Genomic DNA, 20,562 nt, shown 5'->3' with positions numbered 1-20,562 from the left:
TTTTTCTAATTCGATTAGTTTTTAATGTAAATGGTCAAATCATGGTCATGCTTGTTTTAAGCATCATAGGTTGAGGCGGAAACGTTTCCACCAGTACCAGTCCAGTTCGTATGAATAAACTTTCCTGGATTGTTAAGGAGTTCGTATGTATGGGCCCCAAAATAGTCCCGTTGTGCCTGAAGAAGGTTTGCAGGGAGTTGAGCAGATCTGTATCCGTCGTAGAAGGCTAAAGCAGTAGAGAAACAGGGTGTTGGGATTCCTAATTCAACGGCTTTGGCAACAACCTAATAATAAAATGAACGTGTGTAAGATATTTATCCATGCCATTGGTATGGTTGTCTCTATTTGACTTACCTTTCTCCAAGAAACTTGACTATTATGAATGGCGTCTTTGAAAAAGTCATCGAGAAGAAGATTCTCGAGTTTGGGGTTCTTGTCATAAGCATTTTTAATGTTACCCAAAAATACTGAACGAATGATGCATCCACCTCTCCACATGAGAGCAATGCCACCATAGTTCAAGTTCCATCCAAAAACTTTGGCTGCTTCTCTTAGAAGCATAAAACCTTGAGCGTATGAGATAACTTTTGAAGCATATAAAGCCTGACGAATTTGCTCCACAAATTCATTTTTGTCACCAGAGAACTTGGTATTGGAAGGGCCCTTTAAGATCGCAGATGCCCTAACTCTTTCTTCCTTTAGAGATGACAAACAACGAGCAAAAACGGATTCACCAATCAATGTTACAGGCATCCCATATTCTAAAGCTGAAATGGCAGTCCATTTACCGGTTCCCTTTTGTCCAGCAGAATCACGGATCTTTTCAAGTAAGGGGGATCCATCAGTATCCTTATATTTGAGTATATTAGTAGATATTTCGATCAAGAAAGAGTCCAATTCGCTTTTGTTCCATTCATTGAATATCTTAGACATTTCATCATGCGATAAATCCAAAGTTCCCTTCATCAAATGGTATGCCTCACAAATGAGCTGCATGTCACCATACTCAATTCCATTATGAACCATTTTTACAAAGTGGCCAGATCCATCTTCTCCAACCCAGTCACAGCATGGTTCCCCATTAGATTTTGCACAAATAGCTTGGAAAATGGGTTTGATATGAGGCCAAGCCTTTGGATTGCCACCAGGCATGAGGGAAGGTCCATAGCGAGCACCTTCTTCTCCTCCAGACACACCAGATCCCACAAAGAGAATTCCTTTTTCGGACAAATCCTTTGTACGTCTACGTGTGTCTTGATACTCTGAGTTTCCTCCATCAATGATGATATCACCTGCCTCCAAAAGAGGAACTAATTTGTCGATAAACGCATCCACGGCCCCCCCAGCCTTGACCAACATCATGACGCGTCTGGGTTTCTTAAGCTTAGCAACCATTTCTTCAAGAGAATGTGCACCAACAACCTTTGTTCCCTTAGCCTCATTAGCAAGGAAATTATCCACTTTCTCAGTGGTACGATTATATGCACAGACCACAAATCCATGATCATTCATATTGAGAATGATATTTTGACCCATGACGGCCAAACCAATGAGGGCAATATCTGCTACGGGCTCAGACATTTTCAACGATGCGGATTTCTTATTGTCCTTAACAGAAAAACAAACTCCCACTGTAATAAAAAGCATGCATGGAATTAATAACTTTGAAAGGCACTAAAAATAAAATAAGGGGAAAGTCGATACATATACCTCTTTTTTTTTTTTACTACTCGAGGATCTTTTCTAACAGTCTAAGGATATAAGAAAATAGTCAATAATCCTCTGTAATATTACTATTCAAAGTAGTGACTAACAAAAGGAATATATACAGCAATCCTTATCGAGTGCATAATATTATGTCAGATTCATAATCCCTTCCTAATCCAAGGAGTTATTAAATAATAGTGCTTCTGACACATTCATTAAATACAGTGTCTACGAGTTATTTTTCTATGGTCAAATAAGGGCATTATTGAGATAAAGTATGAGAAGGACCATTTGAGTTTGTACATAAATATTTTTATAAATAATATGCAAAGCCTTCTCTTATTTTATTATAACGTCATAAAAATAAATGTTTAATATGTAGTTCCGTAAAGAAAAAGACTACATTTTAGGTGGATAAAGAGGATCGAAATTCATAGTGATCAAGGATGCCATTAGCATGTTTGGAGAGTGTAAATACATTTATATTGTCAACAGGAGCGTCCGCAGGATTAGATATATCTTTTTTTTCGGGAGAGGCTTGGTTTTAGGATTTAAAAAAAAAAAATCCATAGTTTTACAAAAAAGTATTTATTTTTGAAAAAAAAAAATCAAAAATCCATGGCTATTCTCAAAAAAAAAAAAAAAAATTCAAATATTAAATTTTGTAGTAGAAATCCAAAATTCATAAATTTTGAGGACTCCCCCTTGTTAGCGGCGTACGGAGGACGGATTGTTGTTTTGGAGGGGATTGCTCATTAAATTTATTACAAAATATTTTTTCTGTAATGAGGAAGAACCAAAGAGGGCTTATAAATAAATAATGATGGAAGTTGTGACCGACCCACTCCTTCTCAAGTTACATTGTCCTTAACCCTCCCTTGAAGAAATGGGATATCAAATACTGCAAGATCAATCAAAATGCTTCTTCTCATTCCTTTGAATCTATATTTTATTGACCATAAATTTTGAGGACGCTCCTGAAACGTTCAATATGACTATATGAAATTGTTTTTGTATCTTGATAGAATGCAATGTATAGGATTAATTCGTCTATTCAGTCATTTTAGATCGAGGTTTAGTGAATTTAATTTACAATTTTTCCTTTTTGATTTCTTTGATATTGTTACATCTCATTTTGCAATGGAGTATTTTAAAATATGGATTTATTATTTCTCAATGTCTTATATCTATAGAATTTTTTTTTAGTATTTCAATCGATATGTACGACTGCAAAATGAATGGAATGTCAATAAATATATATATACAACATTTAAATAACGTCATTTTACATTAGTTATGCTGTTTATCATGTAATTAAATACCTTTAATTTCGGGGATTTCTTTTTCTTTTACTCAGTTCACTCACCCCGTTATAAAAAGGACGTTCACTAATGTAAGTTTAAGAAACTCTCTAAATATTATGTAAAAATACTCCTATATATTATTTAAGGAGTGCATTATTTTTCATATTGTATATTGACAAACCTGGCTATAGAATAGACACGACTGACTCCCTTTAATAAAGGTCCAAAACAGGTTTTGAACAAATGATTACAACACACTCTTCTGGCCTGACCAGGAACACAATAAAAAAATATTGCCTTGCTCCTCACTTACAATGCTTAAAATGTACAAACTTTATGAAGCATAGCAGGTATTATTTATTTCCTTAAAAGTTAATTACATGTTACGTCACTCGTAGTAAAGTCGTAAAAGACATAGGCCAGCCTGCATGACAGCCATTAAAAGGAACAAACATAAATATGTAATAATTGAGGCGACGTTTGGGTATCTTATTAGCAGAGATTGTTTTTTTATACACCTGAAATAATACCTTTGTTACTATTAGCTGCTTGTTTACTGATTTTGGAGGGAGAAAATGAAATACCTTCTATATTTTAAATAGGATTAGTGCAGGGAAAATATTTTTAATTATATTTAAATTCATTTATATTTATTTAATTATGCTTTTTTAATAGAATTTACACCAAAGATAGGGTATAATTCATCTTTTAGAGGGAGATGTTCACACCCCCACGACCTATTAAATAATGAACAAAAAAGAAGAACGAGCACACGCATCAACCCCTTTAATAATCTATATAAAATAACTCGCCCGTTTTCATGAGCTCGCTAATACGTAACTTCTCAAAACTTATGTCGTATATCAATTCATTTGACGTACTCTTTCCTCAAGAATGAAAGATTAATAATAAAAGTTTGTCAATTTTTTTACATGATGATGAATACTCCAAGTCTCTAGAGGGCTCACTAACAAAAAACTGCATGTTAAAAAAACGTGTATGTACAGGGTGTACTATATATAGTGCACCCAATACATACATGCCCAATGCTATATGCACAATCCTGCAATAGTTAAATAATACGACTACATTGTTATTTTGTATATCAAATATTTTTATGATGTACATCAGGGAGTAATATATACCCTGTGTCTTTATTTATAAAAAGATTGTTATTATCAATCAATCCCTTTCTTTGTTTGACACTTTCTTTCTTCATAGTATAAAGAGTGATGATGGAAATTGCGTTTATTTTGGGCATAAGATGCTTCATTACATCAGCTACAAGGAAGAAAATAAAATAAACAAAGAGATTGGAATGTCTATCCTCAATTCTACACTGAGCCCAAATAAAGACTTATAGATATAACTCCGTAAAACGTCCTCGAGGTTACTCTTCGTCTTTTAAGAGCACCCATGAATTTTTTATTACTATCAAGTATTTAATATATATAACTGAATATAGTGGGAAAGGAAGTTCACTACTTAGGAGTTAACTAATAATAATAATGAGACCAGTTAAGGATAAGAAAATTTACTCTTCAGATTACCATTTCAAAAAAACAAAACAAAATCACGCGATTTTCATCAGGGTCTCATTAAATGAATTGATGAGTTTTTGAAGAGTGCATTATTGCCATGAGAAACTCAAACTATTTGATCAATGATTATACATGTATAAAAAGGATGCCAGTCCGAGAAAAATGTCTATGATAAGAGAAGGTTAAAGCCTTTGAAATATACGTAATTATGAAACACTATCAAATACATAGAGTGTTAGAAAACCACAAATATAGATAATATACGCATACAGTGCTAGCTAGCTAGCACCTCATTTTAATACCCTTGCATGCGTGATAGAAAATATTAAATGAAAGAGGAAGAAGATCGCGTAGGTTTAATAATTTCTACCTCCTGAAGAAACTAATTAAGTGTCCTTTAACAGTCAGGAACATAAAGTAACTTGTTATAAAAGACTCGTAATGAGACAAGAAATACTAATTTTTTCAATCATCAAATGATTAAACTGATAGTCTATTAATTAAAGATCGTTTGTTGTTGTACAAAAAGTGCAGAAACACGTCATCACGATGTTTACTCTCAAAATAGGTATAGAGTTGTAAATCTAAAGCATTTTGTTAGCGTGAAAGTTTTCGTTGTTGTTTTTGGCAACATTAATAGTGGTTATTTGTATATTCTAAAGCTGTTATTCTTGAGGAGGAGATATGTACATTTAAGTATAAAGTTTAATCAGGAGTGGTTGTACTTAATAAAGACAAAGAGTAACAGTGAAGATTTGTTGCGGAGTTATTAAAGTAACTCTTTCTTGGACTCAGGGTTTTCTTACCTACCGAAAATGCTCTAGATTTAAAACCCTATACATAATGTAATCTTAATCGAGCCTACAAACAATGAATGCAAAAAAAATCATTTTATCCGAGAGCCTTGTCCAATAAGTCTCATCGCTTCATTTGAATTCATTTAGTTAAGTTTTTAGTATATACAATTATAGTCTGCCACTATCATTTTATAAACATTAGATAATAATAACTCACAGATAGCTGAAGTAGATTGCTACTGGGCACTGGCTAGTATTGGATCGGTATAAAAAGACTGTAGTTCTAATAAAATTTGTCAATCCTAGGACCGATCCTTATCCCTTTTTTATGGAAAATACAACATCTGAAATATTGTAGTTACTACTAACTAAGTCCTTCGCTGAAGTTTCAAAGAGACAAGATACCTGAAGTTAAAAGTAAGAAGATTGTGACTAGGACGTATTATTGTATGTTCTAGTCATTCACAATTTTTTTAGTTCTTATATTCTTCAATCCTATTAGCTAGGAGGGAAGAAAATAAAAAAATAGCATTGACTGTAGGACTGAAAGACCGATATATCGGTCCTTAGAACCCTAGAATGATAAAAAGGATCGGACAGATAAAAAAAAAAGACTGAAAAGGGGGAGAAAAAAGACTGATTAGGAAATCAGTCCAAGGACCGAGCCAAACCTGGTACTGGTTCATATGTATTTATATGTTATTCAGGAAAAATTGCTCTATGACGTAACGTCGAGATTTTGAAAGCAAAACATATTTAATATATGTCGTGTGTCAGCATATTATTCAAAACTCTGGCATCCATTAATACACTCCATAGTTTAATATGTAGTTTAGAAGCTTTGTTTTATATGAGAGAATTGTATTCGGCCCGATATGCCCCTTACAAATAAAATCTCTGAGTTTCTTATTCATGATTTTTTACATACGGAAAATGCTTATTATTTACAATGAGAACGTCACAGGGCGTTCCTTTTTACTAAGAAATGGTTACGTATTATTATTACTTTTTTTTTTGCATGGGCCTAGCAAGGACAGGCATATATTGATTTCAAGTCAAGGAACCAGGAAGGTAGAAGTCTACAACTCCTAGCTAGATATAATAATTAATTACAAACATGCATCAACCACAAGAAAGAGAAAAATTAAGATCCTGATTTTGGAGCAAATGGCGCCTCTATAAGTAATAATAAAAAAAAAAAAATCTTGAAAAACAAGAACTGATTAATTTCCGACAAAAGTAGGGCTCTTGATTGTCTATATTTAGACTTTGATCTGTTAGATACATTTAAATCGAAAAAGGATCATACATTGATGCATTTATGCGAGCACTATCATGTAAAAAATAATATATATACACACTCTTGGTCTTCATCAGTAATCAACACGTTTCAAATGAAAATCGTGTGTACTTGGGGACTGTTAAAAAAAACAAGAGGAATACCCTCACAATTTTGAGCAGCAATATCTTGAAAGAGAGGAGTTACAAAGAGCTATGTATGACAGTGGAGGAGGTGTAGAAGGAAATCTACAAGGACATTGACAACTCTGAGTGAGTTCAACATGGACTTACAATTACAAAATTACAACTCCGCCACAAATCCTCAAGGTTACTTTCTGTCTTCTATGAGCACAGACTCGTGATACACTTTAAACTTAAATATCCTCTCCTCAAGAATGAAGGAATAAAATCCTTAGAAAATAAAACATTATTTAGTTTGTCAACATGTAAATCGTTTATACTTTTTAGCTGCTCCTTGTTCGTAAAATTGGTAATTTGAAGTATGGCTTTTCATTTTCTCCTGAGGAGTGAGTTATTCCTTTCTACTACATTTAATTATATTCAAAACCTAAGTGAATCTGTTGCAGAGTTAGAAATATAAGTCCTTGTTGGACTCAATTAAGGATCAATATTCAAGCCCTTCTTGACTTGTTTATTTCCTTCTCCCCTTCCTCTCTTCTCATAGCTGATTGTAGCTGAATGAAGCTACTCTCCTCCTAAAAAATTCTTCCAATTGTCCGGGTTTTCCAATATTTCGTTCTTAGATTTGAATCAAATATATGCATATTATTGAAATTTGTGGTATGAGTTAAGATAACACAAAATTTAGGCTTTAGTTTAAAGCCTTAATTTAATTTGAGAGACTTGTATTGTCCCGGATATGGATCATTTTTATAAAATATTTGTAAATGTATCATTCTTTTATTGCAACAGTCTATTTTGGTTACTTCAAATGCAATTTGCAAACTACCCAAGAGGTTAATAAGAATGATTTGTGGATGTAAAATACACGACACTTCGTAAATGATACAAATGTATTTTACATTCAATTTCTTTTAGTTTGATTTTTGTGTTGAGGGCCCACCTATGTATAATTACAGTTCCTATAAAGTAACGCTTTAATTTAAGTAATTATAGAGTATTAATATTTCCATTGGGATTAATGTTATAATTTCCTTTTAATGGTCAAAAATGTGAAGGATTAATTAGAATTAATACTCTGCCAAAAGAATGTTCTTATTTTAATGATAATGAGTAGCATTACACTTGTCTATGTTCATAGCTTGAATATATATTGATACATAAATACATTAAATACAAGTACTATGAATATCAATTAAGGTCATTTCCCTATATACCTACATACATATGGAACTTTCGAAAAATCAATTCCTGTAGTACCCTGCACTCATACAATAAATGCAGAGAACAGAAATAACTTTAATACATATTCCTTATTCACAATCAATGTGCTCCAAAAATGGATAGTTGCTCCAAAGAAAATAACGTCATTTAATTAAAGACACGTATTTTTATTTGAAGAACAATTATCAAACATCTATAAATATTATGAACAATTAAGAAGAGTTAACAACTTACTTTTATATATATGTATAATAAATTAGTTAATGAGCTTATAAATAGATGGAAGGGATTCACAAGGGTCACGTATCACTTTCAATATATGTATGTATGTATAACTGTATATAACAAAGATCAATCTCTATGGAATATCAGGAACAAACTGTTATCCATGATCGTATTTTGTTGTTGAATTTAATGTGGTTTGCAATGGTTGAATAATTTTTTACAACGTGTATAAGAATATATACACACATATTTTAAATATTATTATGTTAAACATATTATGCGTAACAAACTCAACTCAAATAAACCAGGCGTATTTTTTTAATATCCCTCCTTAATCTATAGTGGGGATCCTTCTTCAATATCTGAAGGACCTACCTAGTATATTAAGTAGGTATATTAACAGCAAACAAACATTGACTATATCAAACGTAAAAAAACCCTTGTTGAAAGGATTATCAAAGTTAAAGAGAAGGTAAATTGACTCACAATAAAGTACTTTCTATCCTCTTTGTATCAATTCAGAATAGCATGAATAATTGATAATCCACACTAGAGTAATATGTATATATACTTCACTATGAATTTCCATCCTCCTTCAAGCTAGAGAAGAAGTTACAGGAAACAGGAGTGCTTTTGTCTTATAAGTAATAACTTATACTTAAATAAAGGCAAATAAATGATAACGAACCTTAGGAAATGACTTGGATTAATTCTTCTTCCAAATATACTTCACACCAGTCCTCCTCGACAACTGAATTGAAATTGTGCACTCTGATCCTCAATCTTTTAAAAGAAATAATAACTAGCTACGATCCGGGGGACACCACAACCCCGATCTCACCAAACATTACACGAAGACAGCCTAGCTATGATGACGCACACTCTTTTTCTTCTATTGCGTCATCAGCCGAGTCACCTAGCACTGTTAACGATATGTTAAATATATAGGTACTTTGTAGGACTCTACTGAATAGACAATATAATAATATGTCAGTATACCTAAATGGATGATGATATACCTAATAATGACTATATATATTTACAAATTGAGTAAACATCTACATATATTCAATTTATTGTACACAAGCTCGTATATAGACTGATAAAAACATTCATAAATTTTGATGAATAGTAATGACTTCTTTAAACATGATGCACTATGCAATAAAAGGGGCGCACGCAGGGCTAGGCGTGAGGGGTTGTATCCCACCCTCAAATTATGGAATTTTTGCTTTTTACTAGAAAATTTTATTTTCAAAAAATGTAATATTTATAATTTAATTTTCCATTTTTTTCCCAAAAAAATTTAAGTTTCTGTGTACAAATATAAATTTTTGAATTTTTTTTCCAAAAAATCAAATATTTAAATTTTAATATTATAAATTTTTTCTAAAAAATTAATTTTTTTGTTAACAAATGTGAAATTCAGGATTTTTTTTCAAATAATTTGATATTTGAAATTAAATTTTTCAAATTTTTCTTGAAAAATTTAGTTTTTTGTAAATAGCTAGGAATTTTTGAATGTTTTTTCTTCTAAATTTTATTTTTGGAGTTTTTCTCATACAAAATTTTTTTGAGAAATTTTTAATTTTTTTTTTGAAATTTTACATTTGAAATTTTTTTCTAAAAATGGGTAATATCTGAAATTTTTGTAAATAATATTTTAATTTTGGGATTTTTTCAAACCAAGCCCTCACTTCCCCCAAAAAAAAAAACACCGTCTTAGTTTTTAGGGTTTTATTTTTATATCTACATAAATCCCCAGTTTGAATGATGACGAAATAGTACTGTGATTGTATGTATGAGACTGGTAGAATAATACTAGTATCAATGCATCGCCCCCCTTGTGGTTAATCCCATCAAGATGTTGAAATTTTGATTATATAATACTTCAGGTATTTTATGTAAAATGATGGATTCCTTGTGGGAATTCCTTCTCTTTGTTCCTTTTCTCAATAATAACAACTTCTACCTTGGTCAGAGCCCAAAATTCCTAAAAATTTGAAAATCCCCCCCAAAAAAAGAAAAAAATAATAAAATGCCTAGAGTGAATATTGTAAAGAATCGAAAATGACTTCAATTCCGATAAAATGAAGTTAGTTGATACATTGTCTCAATTTACAATGTCATTATTCAAAATTAATTTTTAGAAGGTGCACAGGCTATCCCTGGCGGGAAAAGGATTTTTCTTTTCAAACGCAATTTTCCCGCCAAATGAAAAATGTAAAACCAGATTCTGAAAGCTTCATGGATTCTAATATATTTAATTTAAGAAAGGCACCTACATCGTCAATTACAGCCTCTAAACGTGGCCGAAAGCGCGAATAGCTCTTCGCTAATTGGTCTCTCCGCAAGTCCTGGAATTCTTTTTTGATTCGACTGATAAGTTAGTCTTTGGTGTTGCATGAGGTTCAGTTAGTTTGTCTTCGATAACACTCCACACACAAAAAAAAAAAAAAATCCATCAGATTCAGATCCGGTGAGTTTGGTGTCCAAAAGTCTGGAGAGGCGCAGTCGTCAAAATTGTTTTGGATTCCTTTTAGACTTTTTTTCGAGGTGTGGGAGGGAGCCAAGTCCTGATAACTCATGCACGGGCTTCCATTCATAGTTCGAGCAATTGTTATGTTGTTGCTCTAGGGGCGGATTTCAAGGAAAGCTCCGTATATTAGTAAAAGTCCGCTGCATAAGTGCCTGCGTTTGTCCAAGAGAACGCGCCAAATATACCTGGTTCACCCAGTATATTAGGTCTAGTACTGAGAAATCCCTTATTTTGAATGGATTTATCCTTTCTTTTTCCATTAATTTGTATCTCCTTGGCAATCAAAACAGTGAGGGCCGTACTCGAAGATTTTCATGATTTATTTATCCACATTTTCGACAATTACCCTCTTATCTTTGACATCAAAATTACCGGAAGGGGATAAGCGTATCCAAAATACCTCGTGATTGGCTGTTACAGTATCAGCACCATAAATACTAATTATATTTTTCGCCACCGGGATTGCGTTTGTTCTTTGTTTGAAGAAAAGCGGTATAATATGGCGTATTTTCTCTTTGTTTCGATCCATTTTTGACAACCACTCAAACAAACTCGAGTCACACAATCACAAAACTGTCTGAACAGTTTTTTTAGTACAAAGTCTTATCTTTCTAACACCATCCACCCTAAATTGATTCTACGTGAGAAACACATTATTAAAGTCATCTATTTGAAAAATGATGGATTTCTTTATATATATATGTATGACTTATTAGGCAAGACCGGTTTATACCTCTTTTATATAATTGTAAGCTCCAGCTGTGTGTTCGTTAGAAATAAACCCATCAAACCAGGCCTTGTTTCTTCATACTTAGGCCCCTTTAAATTCTTGTCCACGTCGGGAAGGACGTTTAGTCTGACGTGGGACATCGAATAAACTGGGGTTTCGGTCAACCGTTTTAAGTTGGCCTTTGGAGTGAAGGATATTCGTCCCTTGTACAAGGACGTCACCCTGTGAATATTTTAAGAACCTACATTTAATAATGATATAAGTTCATTTTATATTTATAAACATTTGTATATTGGGCATTTCATTTATCTATTTTATTTTACTGAGCAATTTTATTACTTAGATAATACAATATATAAAAACTATTCTACCAAAAATTATTGCATTTTAGTTTAATGTATTTTTTTACATTTAATCGTGTGCTTTATTTATACTTTTTACCTAAAAACTACCCCAAATGATTAAAAATGTCATTTTGAAAAATAAAATAAAAAATATGGGCGATGAGGCTGGGTATAAGTTATATTTAGATCCCCAAAAAACGATTTTTGAGGTTCTCAACTCTTAGAGTTTGGGGAAAAATGTAGACACATTCAAAAATTCAAAAGAGTATATTTTTGAATAGTTCTAGTGTACAGGCACGATGGATGTGCTAATTCGCCTTTAGTCGTCCCATCATCGAGTTGATGTATAGATCTATAAAGGAGTTCCTTCATATACGTATCTTGGAAATTGATGAGTACATAATTTGATTATGAGTTCAAGTGTACGTATACATGATAACAGTATATACGCTCTAGGACATCTCATTTGTCCACGTTCATTTCTAGAACTCTTCTAGGTTAAATGACAGACATACATTTTCTCATTTGGTGAAGAGGGTTGCTTTTTGTGTGTGAAGGGATGAAATCCCCTACTTTTTATTTTTTATGCTTTATCACCTGTTTTCATTATTATATATGTACCTTCCACATATGTTTCAACCACCACGCCCAAAGAGAAACCCCCCGGATTTCAGTGGAATTTATGAGGAAAAGAGGGTACCTACATAATACATTCTTTTTGCTTGAGGCTTCTAACTGTCTCAGATGGGTCATCTAATACTACTAGGTAAGGTAGCACTGATGGTATTGATGGGATGATGGTATTCTGTACCAGGATTTTCTCTTATTTGGTCATTTTTTTTTCTTTTCTTTTAAACAAGAACATTAGACGGACTTTATTAAAAGATCAATTTAACTGATTCAAATCAAATAGAAGGTGACGTCAGCATTTTTGATGTTGAGGATTTTGTGGTCCTAACAGTTAACAAAAAAATACCCCATGTATCTTGTTTTTCGATTCCTTCGTCTCAATTGATGCACTCCCCTTAAAATTCCTTACATTACACTGCGCTCATAATCAGCATATAGGTATTACGTCATAAATGTGTTTGTTTATCAATTACGTGCAATAACAAATGGCTGAAATATTTACAAAGCGGATATATTTTCAATTTAAATTATCATTAGGAGAATCGAGTGAGGACATTGAAAGTTTTTTGGTAATTTTTCTTCTATATGATCTCTGTCAAGTTCCTTTCTCATCATGTCAAAAAAATATTTTGTTCCTGATTTTTATTCTGGTTATTTAACTGAATCAACAAATCTCTCCACATCACTTCATTTCTTCTCTCCGTACGAATACTCAAAGTTCCTGGCTATGAGTAATTCTTAGACAAAGAACCTTCGTAGTATTCAAGAGTTGGTTCTCGGGATTTTCAATATGGTGACTTCATTTGTGGTATTATTGAGAAACGAAGGGAATTTCGAAAATACTGGATACACATAGCCTATAAGAGGAAAAAACTTAAAAAAAGTGACGGTTCCCAGATTTCTAAATCTTTTAAATATCTCCCCACTCAGAAACGTCAAACAGCCACTTCCGAAGCAACCAAGTCTTCTGGAATATCAAGTGAAAACAAAGACATTCTCTTTTTAAGTATATTTGTATTCTATATATACATAAGTTTTATTTTATACAACCTTTAGCCACCTAAAATATGAAATCAACAAATTTAAAAAACACATATTATGAGTATATTTATCGACATTATTGTAATTTTCGTCTTATATACAAAGTAATAGTCTATAAGTACAATTAAATTTCAACAATCATACAAATATAACATTTGGTCTCCTATTTTTGAAACTTTTAATATCTTCAAATAATAATACATATTTATAATACTTAAATATTACATAGGATTTTATTCCATACTGAATTATAATATTTTATTAAAAGAGTAACTATATATTTGTATTTCCATCAATCCCATTATTGATGGGTCGATTAATCGGAATCGGAGAATCGGGATTTTTTCTGGAATTGGAATCAGCAGTGGAAAAATAATGTTTAATTTTCCATTCCGATTCTTATTTATTACTGGTATTTGAACTATTTATTACGTTTCTAAAATGTGAAACCCCCCTCTAATTAAGGAATTTTGGTTTAAAAAAAAAAAATTAATATCTGATTTTTTTTTTTCAAAAATTTAATATTAGAAAAATTTATCAAAATTTTTTCTAAAAAATTTAACTTTCTGTGAATAACTATGCATTTTGTAAATTTTCCTTGGAAAAATTTACTATTTGAATTTTTTTTTCAAAAATTTTATATTAGAAAAATGATTTTTGTCTTTTTTCTCCACAATTTTTTAATTAGAACAGCTATGTATTTTTGAATTTTTTTCCCATAAAAATTTATTTTTTGTCAACAATTGTGAATTTTGGAAATTTTAGATAATAGCCAGGGATCTGGATTTTTTTTTAAATAGTTGTAGATTTTTGAATTTTTTTCCAAAAAAACAAACAAACCAAAACCATTTTTTTTAAACCCTGCACCATTGTGTCTCCACACATAGGGTCCACACATAATTGTCCTCTGTGTATGTGACCGTGAGCAATTGCAGATGGTGAACCTCAGCACATTGTAGTAGGCCTCCTGGCCGATTTACTCCCCAGCCTTCAAAAAGAAGGGAGGCATCTTCGTGCCGTCGGACGCCACAGCCCCATGACCATTGTTTGGCCCGAATTTTTGTACGGAACACGGCCTTAACCTCCTCTGGCGATCTCCCAAGCCTAAGGTAGTTCCAAGGCTGTAGACCTGGTCCACGGTCAAAATCTTATCGTCACAGAATTTTTTTACTGTGGATCCATTTGCTTTGATCCACGCACGAACTTTCTTGCACCTCTGAAGTCTCCTTTCCTTCAGAGTGTCCGTCAAGAGGTGGCGTGGTGAACTTGTGTAAGAGGACAACCCCCAAGTCCTCCTTCATAGCCCTCCTGATTGTGCCTTCGTCCTTGTCAAACTCGTTAGAGAGACGATTCATGGATTTTGTGGGGTCCTCCTTCATCTTCTTTTTGAGGTCCCCCAGAAACTCAGAATTTGTATGGAAATGAATCTCCTAACAAATTTCTACAAACTTTATTTTATCTACAAATCAAATATTCTATCGTTTTCTTGCATTTTTTTGCACTTAAAAACTAGGGTGCAATGTCTTATTTCGCCTATAACTTTTTTAATTTTGATTAAATTTAGAAAACGTTCTTATTCGTATGGTTACTTTTGGAGACGTCAGTCACTTTTTAATAGATAGCCCAACCCCCTATCTAGTCTCCTTGAGCTAAAAAAACAAAAACAATTTCTATTTTTTTGGTGTAGAATTCTCCAATTCCCAAAATAGTTAGATATAACTTCATCAAATTCCTTTAAACATAAATAAAAAAGTCTGAGCGTCTAAATCATTGGTTGACAAAAGACCATTTATTTATGAGTCCTATTTGGACATTCAAATATATGACAGTAATTCACTATTTTTCTTAATGCTGTCAAAAATATCATTTTGATTTTTATAAAACTTTCTAGTATATAACCACCAAATGACTGACATCATTGTTAATTTCCTCAAATATGACTAAACGAAAAGTATTCGTCAACTAATTTTTTTTATTTGTTTGCATGATAATTACGAAACGAAATGTAACCCTTCCTTTGAATTTTACGTCTCACTTGAAAAATTACAATATTTTGTTTTGTTCATGATATTAAAACCAGACTAAAAATGACAAAGACGAAAGAAAATATATCAAAGCAACAACAGACGAAAATAACGCTAAGCGAGATTAAAAATACTGACGTCCCATGAAAACACTCTCTAATAACATGAGTCCTTGAAGATTGTATTGGATCGGGCCTAATACGGATTTTTTAATCCGTCTTTTCCGACACCTTTCAGTCTTTTTTCAAATTTATCGGTCTAATCAATTTTACCAGTTCAATGATCCTAAGGACCGATTAGTCGGTACTACGGCTCTAGCCATATTTTATTTTCTTCACTTCAACCTAGGTATTTCAATTTTTCTCTACAGGGTTATTTAGTAATGAGGATCGTGTGCATTTTGGGCATGTAAAAAAACAAACAAGGGAAAGTTAATTTGGTAACCCTGACAATTTGAAAAATATTTTGGAGAAGCTTAGCTGTCATGACGTTTCATTAGATCAGCTACAATCAGCTGTGAGAAGGGAGGAGGAGGAGAAGGAAATAAACAAAAGCATTCACATGAAAGTCTTTGATGATGATCCTCAATTATACTCTCAGTCCAACAAGGAATTACAATTATATCTCCTCAATAAATCCTCAGGGTTAGTCTCCGTCCTGTATAAGCACAAATAAATGTTCAATCAGGTTTTGAATATTATTGAATGTGGTAGAAAGATAGTTCCCTCCTCAGAAGTTAAATGATTATGACCGCAACTCAAGAAAATTTATTCTTCAGATTACCAATTAAAAAAACAAAAAACCAGAGGACCTAAAAAATGCACCGGATTTTCATGACTAGTTATATTCTTGTTTTTGGGATCCCAATGACGCTATCGTTATGCTAGTAAATTTTCAGTAAGGACGGAAAATAATGCTGACTAACCTTATTTTAATACACGTCGTTACTTTTATTGTATATCGGAAACTTTCTTTAAAAAAATATACAGAAAAAAGGCCCAAACTCATTTGGCAGGGTAGCCAAATTAGTCAATCATACCAACTACTATTTATTTCTTAGGTTCTCCATGACTATCACTGTATTAGTATTTCTTCACCATTTTTAAAATGAATTTAATTGTATTAAAATACTAGATAGTATTTTAATATATACTTTGCTGCGTACTTCTATATTCATTCGTGGAAATATTAAGATGTCGTATACCGGTAGTTGCATAAATACGCGGACTATTTGTGGCAAATAATTAAATGTGTAATTAAATTCGTATGACGTATTATTATTTTGAGAATTATATAATAGAGAAAATTTATTCTGGTATACAATTTAATATATAATTACTGAATATAACCACCATCAGCTGCTATACCACCCTCCAAGCGCCCGCGGAAGGCCTTGCAGACATTGATAATGTAATGGTCTTCCATGGCTGCTCATTGACACTGGCCTTCAATGTGTCCCAATTCGGGTGGTGTGTAGCACAGGCCTTCTTCTCAATTTGCCACCCCCACTGTAGTCAAGGGGATTCAAATCAGGGGATTGAGGTGGGCAAATGTTTTTGTTCCAAAATGGCATGTTGGCAGCGAGCCAATCCTGAGTGATTCGGGAGGTATGGGCAGGTCTTTCAGATCTTTCCCCTCCTTGTCAAGCTTCTGGACCTTGAACACAGTAGTCCTGGATAGTCCAATGTCCTTGATTATCTCCTTGACAGACCTAACCGCAATGAGGAGAGTGGCAACCATATGACGTTTGGCCTCGTCATTCATCGTAAACGACTTTGTTTGATGCGAGTAAGAAAAACAAAAACAAAGCCAAAAGATTTACCGAGTTACATGTGGTAGAATTTTTTATTTCCGGTCACGGAACCTCGAGATATAAGCGTTTAAAAATTAGTCAACGTATTTATGCAAGATATATAGATGAGAGATCCACAAGAAATTGTATTCCTGTGGAAACGGACCATAAGAATATCATTACGTATTACTTTATTTATTTATCACAAATAATAATTAGTCATGAAATACCCATGACGTATCAAGGGAGAGGAGGGAATCGACAGCTGACACCAAAATATATAGGGTACTTTTTTGTGATTGCAGTAATGTCGTGAAAACATTCGACGTAGTTAGTAACTACGTTATTTCAGCTGTTGTAGTCTTCATAAAAGACCCATAAGGACCCTCATAGGACTGACAAATTTTATTAGAACTGGATTGATGGCATTGGAATATTTGTAGCTTTTATTAGACCGATTCAAAACTCCTTGAAGGGGAAAAAAATCCATTTATATTTTCTCAATCAATATCATATTTTTACTATTTTTTATTCTTGAGAAAACATATGGTTGAAGAGTACATCTTTACCATTAAAAAACAAAAAAGAAGTCTGCATCTATACGTATCATCAAAGGTAAAATTAAGTTGGATAGACGGTTGGTTAATAGTACGTGTATTTCGTTTACCTGTAGTCAATATCTACATAAATGACATTGAACAAGAATTTCACCTACATACGTAAAGGGAGGTATACTTATCCGTTGAGTCTGCAGGGTATTTTAGGGAGGGATTTGATTTTTTTTGGAAAAAAAATCCAAAAATTAAATTTTTTGCAAATAAATGTCAAAAATTACATTTTTAAAAATTCATTGCTATTCACAAAAATTGACTTTTTTTTGGAAAAAAAATTGTAATGTTAAATTTTTGGAAAAAAATTTTGAATATTAAATTTTTAGAAAAAAATGTTAATATTAAATTTGTAGAAAAAAATTTTGAATATTATATTTGTAGAAAAAAAATTGAATAATAAATTTGTAGAACTTTTTTTTTAATATTAAATTTTTTGGAAAAAAAATCAAAAATTTTTTTTTTTTTAAGGAATTAGTTTTTTTGTTTTTTTTTCTGAAAAAAAAAAATTAAAGAAGTTTTAGAAAAAAATTTTTTTGAAAAAAGTTTACAAAACTTCATAGCTATTTACAAAGTTTTAAATTTTTTTTTCAAATATTACATTTTTGGGAAAAAAAATTCAAATATTACATTTTTTCCTCTGCTTGCATAATTAACACGAATGACTAAAAAAAATTCTAGTAAAAAGCAAAACTTCCTTAATTTTGGGAGAGGTGTCTACAGCCTTTCAGACCAGCCCCTGCAGGCGCCCCCTGCTTATATTTAATAATTAACATTAGGGTAAAGCTGGTGTCCAACAAATTCTTGGATTTTGATAGATAACGTGCAACTTTCTATTTTCAGTATCGTTTTTGTACTTAAAGAACAACTAATTGTACAATTTCATTGATAAGTCAAAACCAATTTGGGAATTATTTGAATACTATATTTAGCTATATTTTTTATTTAGCATGTAATCTTTTACAAGGAATATTAGCCTCTACACGCCATCAAAGAAATTGGCAGCTCTTGACAATGAAGGCGTGGCAATGCCGTACCAACCTGTCATGACGGCAGCGTGGAGTTAAACCAAATTTGGACGAGAGGTACGCAGACACTCTAAACTAAAGAGTCCAGGGGTTGAGGTAAAAACTGGACGAGGGGACGATAGAGGTAGGCCAGAATTCAGGCATATTATTGCTGGAGTGGGTTCTTCTTGGTTGGTAAACCCTTTCAAAAAATAGATTTCAATCTCTTGGGCAAACAAATTCTGAAAAATAGCCTATATTTTTGTAAAATAAATATGGAAGTCCCAATTAATGAAAGACAGCTGTCGTTATTTGAATTTTTGGAGAGAGGGTAGCTATTCATTTTCCCTGAAGGATTCATCATTTTCAATTCAATCTGTACAAATTAGAAATCTTTCGAAGCACTTGAATCCCAGTCTAAACTCATTGAAATTATACTCATTTTTTATTACCCAACTTTTCCTTTTATTCCGAGATATCGTGTATGCCTCAAAAATAAAATTATATTAATTGAAAACGAGATATTTCGTGTAAAATCCGCTTAGGGACTATTCGTACTCAGACATAACGTCGAAAGACGAAAGGTAGAAGGACAAATCAACCGAGTAGTGACATTAGGGGAGGTAGTAGTGAGCCCCTATATGTATCCACCACCAAGCATCCTGCTTCAGTGATGATGTTAGGTCTGGTTGCATCCAAGGGAAAGGCCATGAATCCCGTTTGGTTCCCTTTGGGATACAGGCTAAAGAGTATGTCAAAATTCTGGACATCAAAGTTATCCTATGGATCAAACCCATGTTTGGCAATTCTCCCTGGGTGTTTCAACAAGATAGAGCACCTGTCACATCGCAAAAAAAAAATCCAAGAGTCGCTCCAGGACAAGATGCAATTCTGAGAAAATGCATTCTGGCCGTCACAGAGTCCAGACCTCAACCCCACTCGATTGTTCCATCTAGGCACACGTGGAGACCAACTCTTTCATGAGACACGACAATAGTAACCACCCCCGAAGACCTCTGTAAACAAACCCTGATCCTCCATGAGCGCCGAGTACATCCAGAGGGCGTGAAGCGGCTTCCGCCACTACCTGGAGCTCACCATCAATTCTGAGGGCGAATACATTTACTAGAACGTGTTCTAGGGGCTTCAACTAATAGTTGATAAAGTTGTTTCCTAATTCACTCAGGATCCTGCTTTGGACTTGAATACTTTCTGTTTTAAATAATAATGGTTGTACGGGAATAAACGCAATTTTCCTTTTATTTATTTTTATTTTTAATCTTCTAATAATGATTAATAAAGACCTTGATGTTGAGGAAAAAAGATTTTTAATCTTCTAATAATGATTAAAAAACAAAAAAACCCTCCCCAACAGATCCCCAGTTATTGATGAGCAGACACATATGTGATTGCTTTATACTCAGAAATTCTCTCTTCAAGAATAATGTAATTATAATAACAGCCTTGTACAATAAAAAAACTTTGTTTGGGTACACAAAAAAGCTGTTGCACGCCTTGTAGGATATATTTTATACAACTTTAAGAATAGTCTTTTCACAGTTTACGAAAAATGTGTCTATCACCAACTGCAAGATAAAATAAAGGCAACGTGGTGCTTGATGTTTTG

General features: G+C 32.7%; 1 protein-coding gene across 3 annotated transcripts; it reads right to left on the bottom strand.

The window, feature by feature from the left end:
- Nucleotides 1-18: 18 nt before the first annotated feature.
- Pgd (phosphogluconate dehydrogenase) lies at nt 19-10,023 on the bottom strand. Of its 3 annotated transcripts, none has more exons than XM_040726312.2 (3): nt 8,909-10,023; nt 355-1,631; nt 19-284 (listed from the first exon to the last, which is right to left on the bottom strand). In XM_040726312.2, exons 2-3 carry the CDS (start codon nt 1,579-1,581, stop codon nt 57-59), a joined length of 1,455 nt encoding a protein of 484 aa, XP_040582246.1. In that variant the 5' UTR covers nt 1,582-1,631; nt 8,909-10,023; the 3' UTR covers nt 19-56. The 3 variants fall into 3 exon arrangements, with proteins under 3 accessions (XP_040582246.1, XP_071749856.1, XP_071749855.1); XM_071893755.1 differs by having other exon boundaries at nt 8,707-8,984; XM_071893754.1 differs by lacking the exon at nt 8,909-10,023 and adding an exon at nt 8,230-8,714.
- Nucleotides 10,024-20,562: the final 10,539 nt, after the last annotated feature.

Source organism: Lepeophtheirus salmonis, chromosome Z, assembly GCF_016086655.4.
Source record: "Lepeophtheirus salmonis chromosome Z, UVic_Lsal_1.4, whole genome shotgun sequence".
NCBI classification, from domain to species: domain Eukaryota; kingdom Metazoa; phylum Arthropoda; class Copepoda; order Siphonostomatoida; family Caligidae; genus Lepeophtheirus; species Lepeophtheirus salmonis.
This window is presented reverse-complemented; position numbering and strand designations above follow the sequence as displayed.

Coding starts and splice junctions, on each gene's coding strand:
- Pgd (XM_071893754.1), bottom strand. Junction 285..354: donor GTCAAGTTTCTTGGAGAAAG/GTAAGTCAAATA, acceptor TTTTATTATTAG/GTTGTTGCCAAAGCCGTTGA.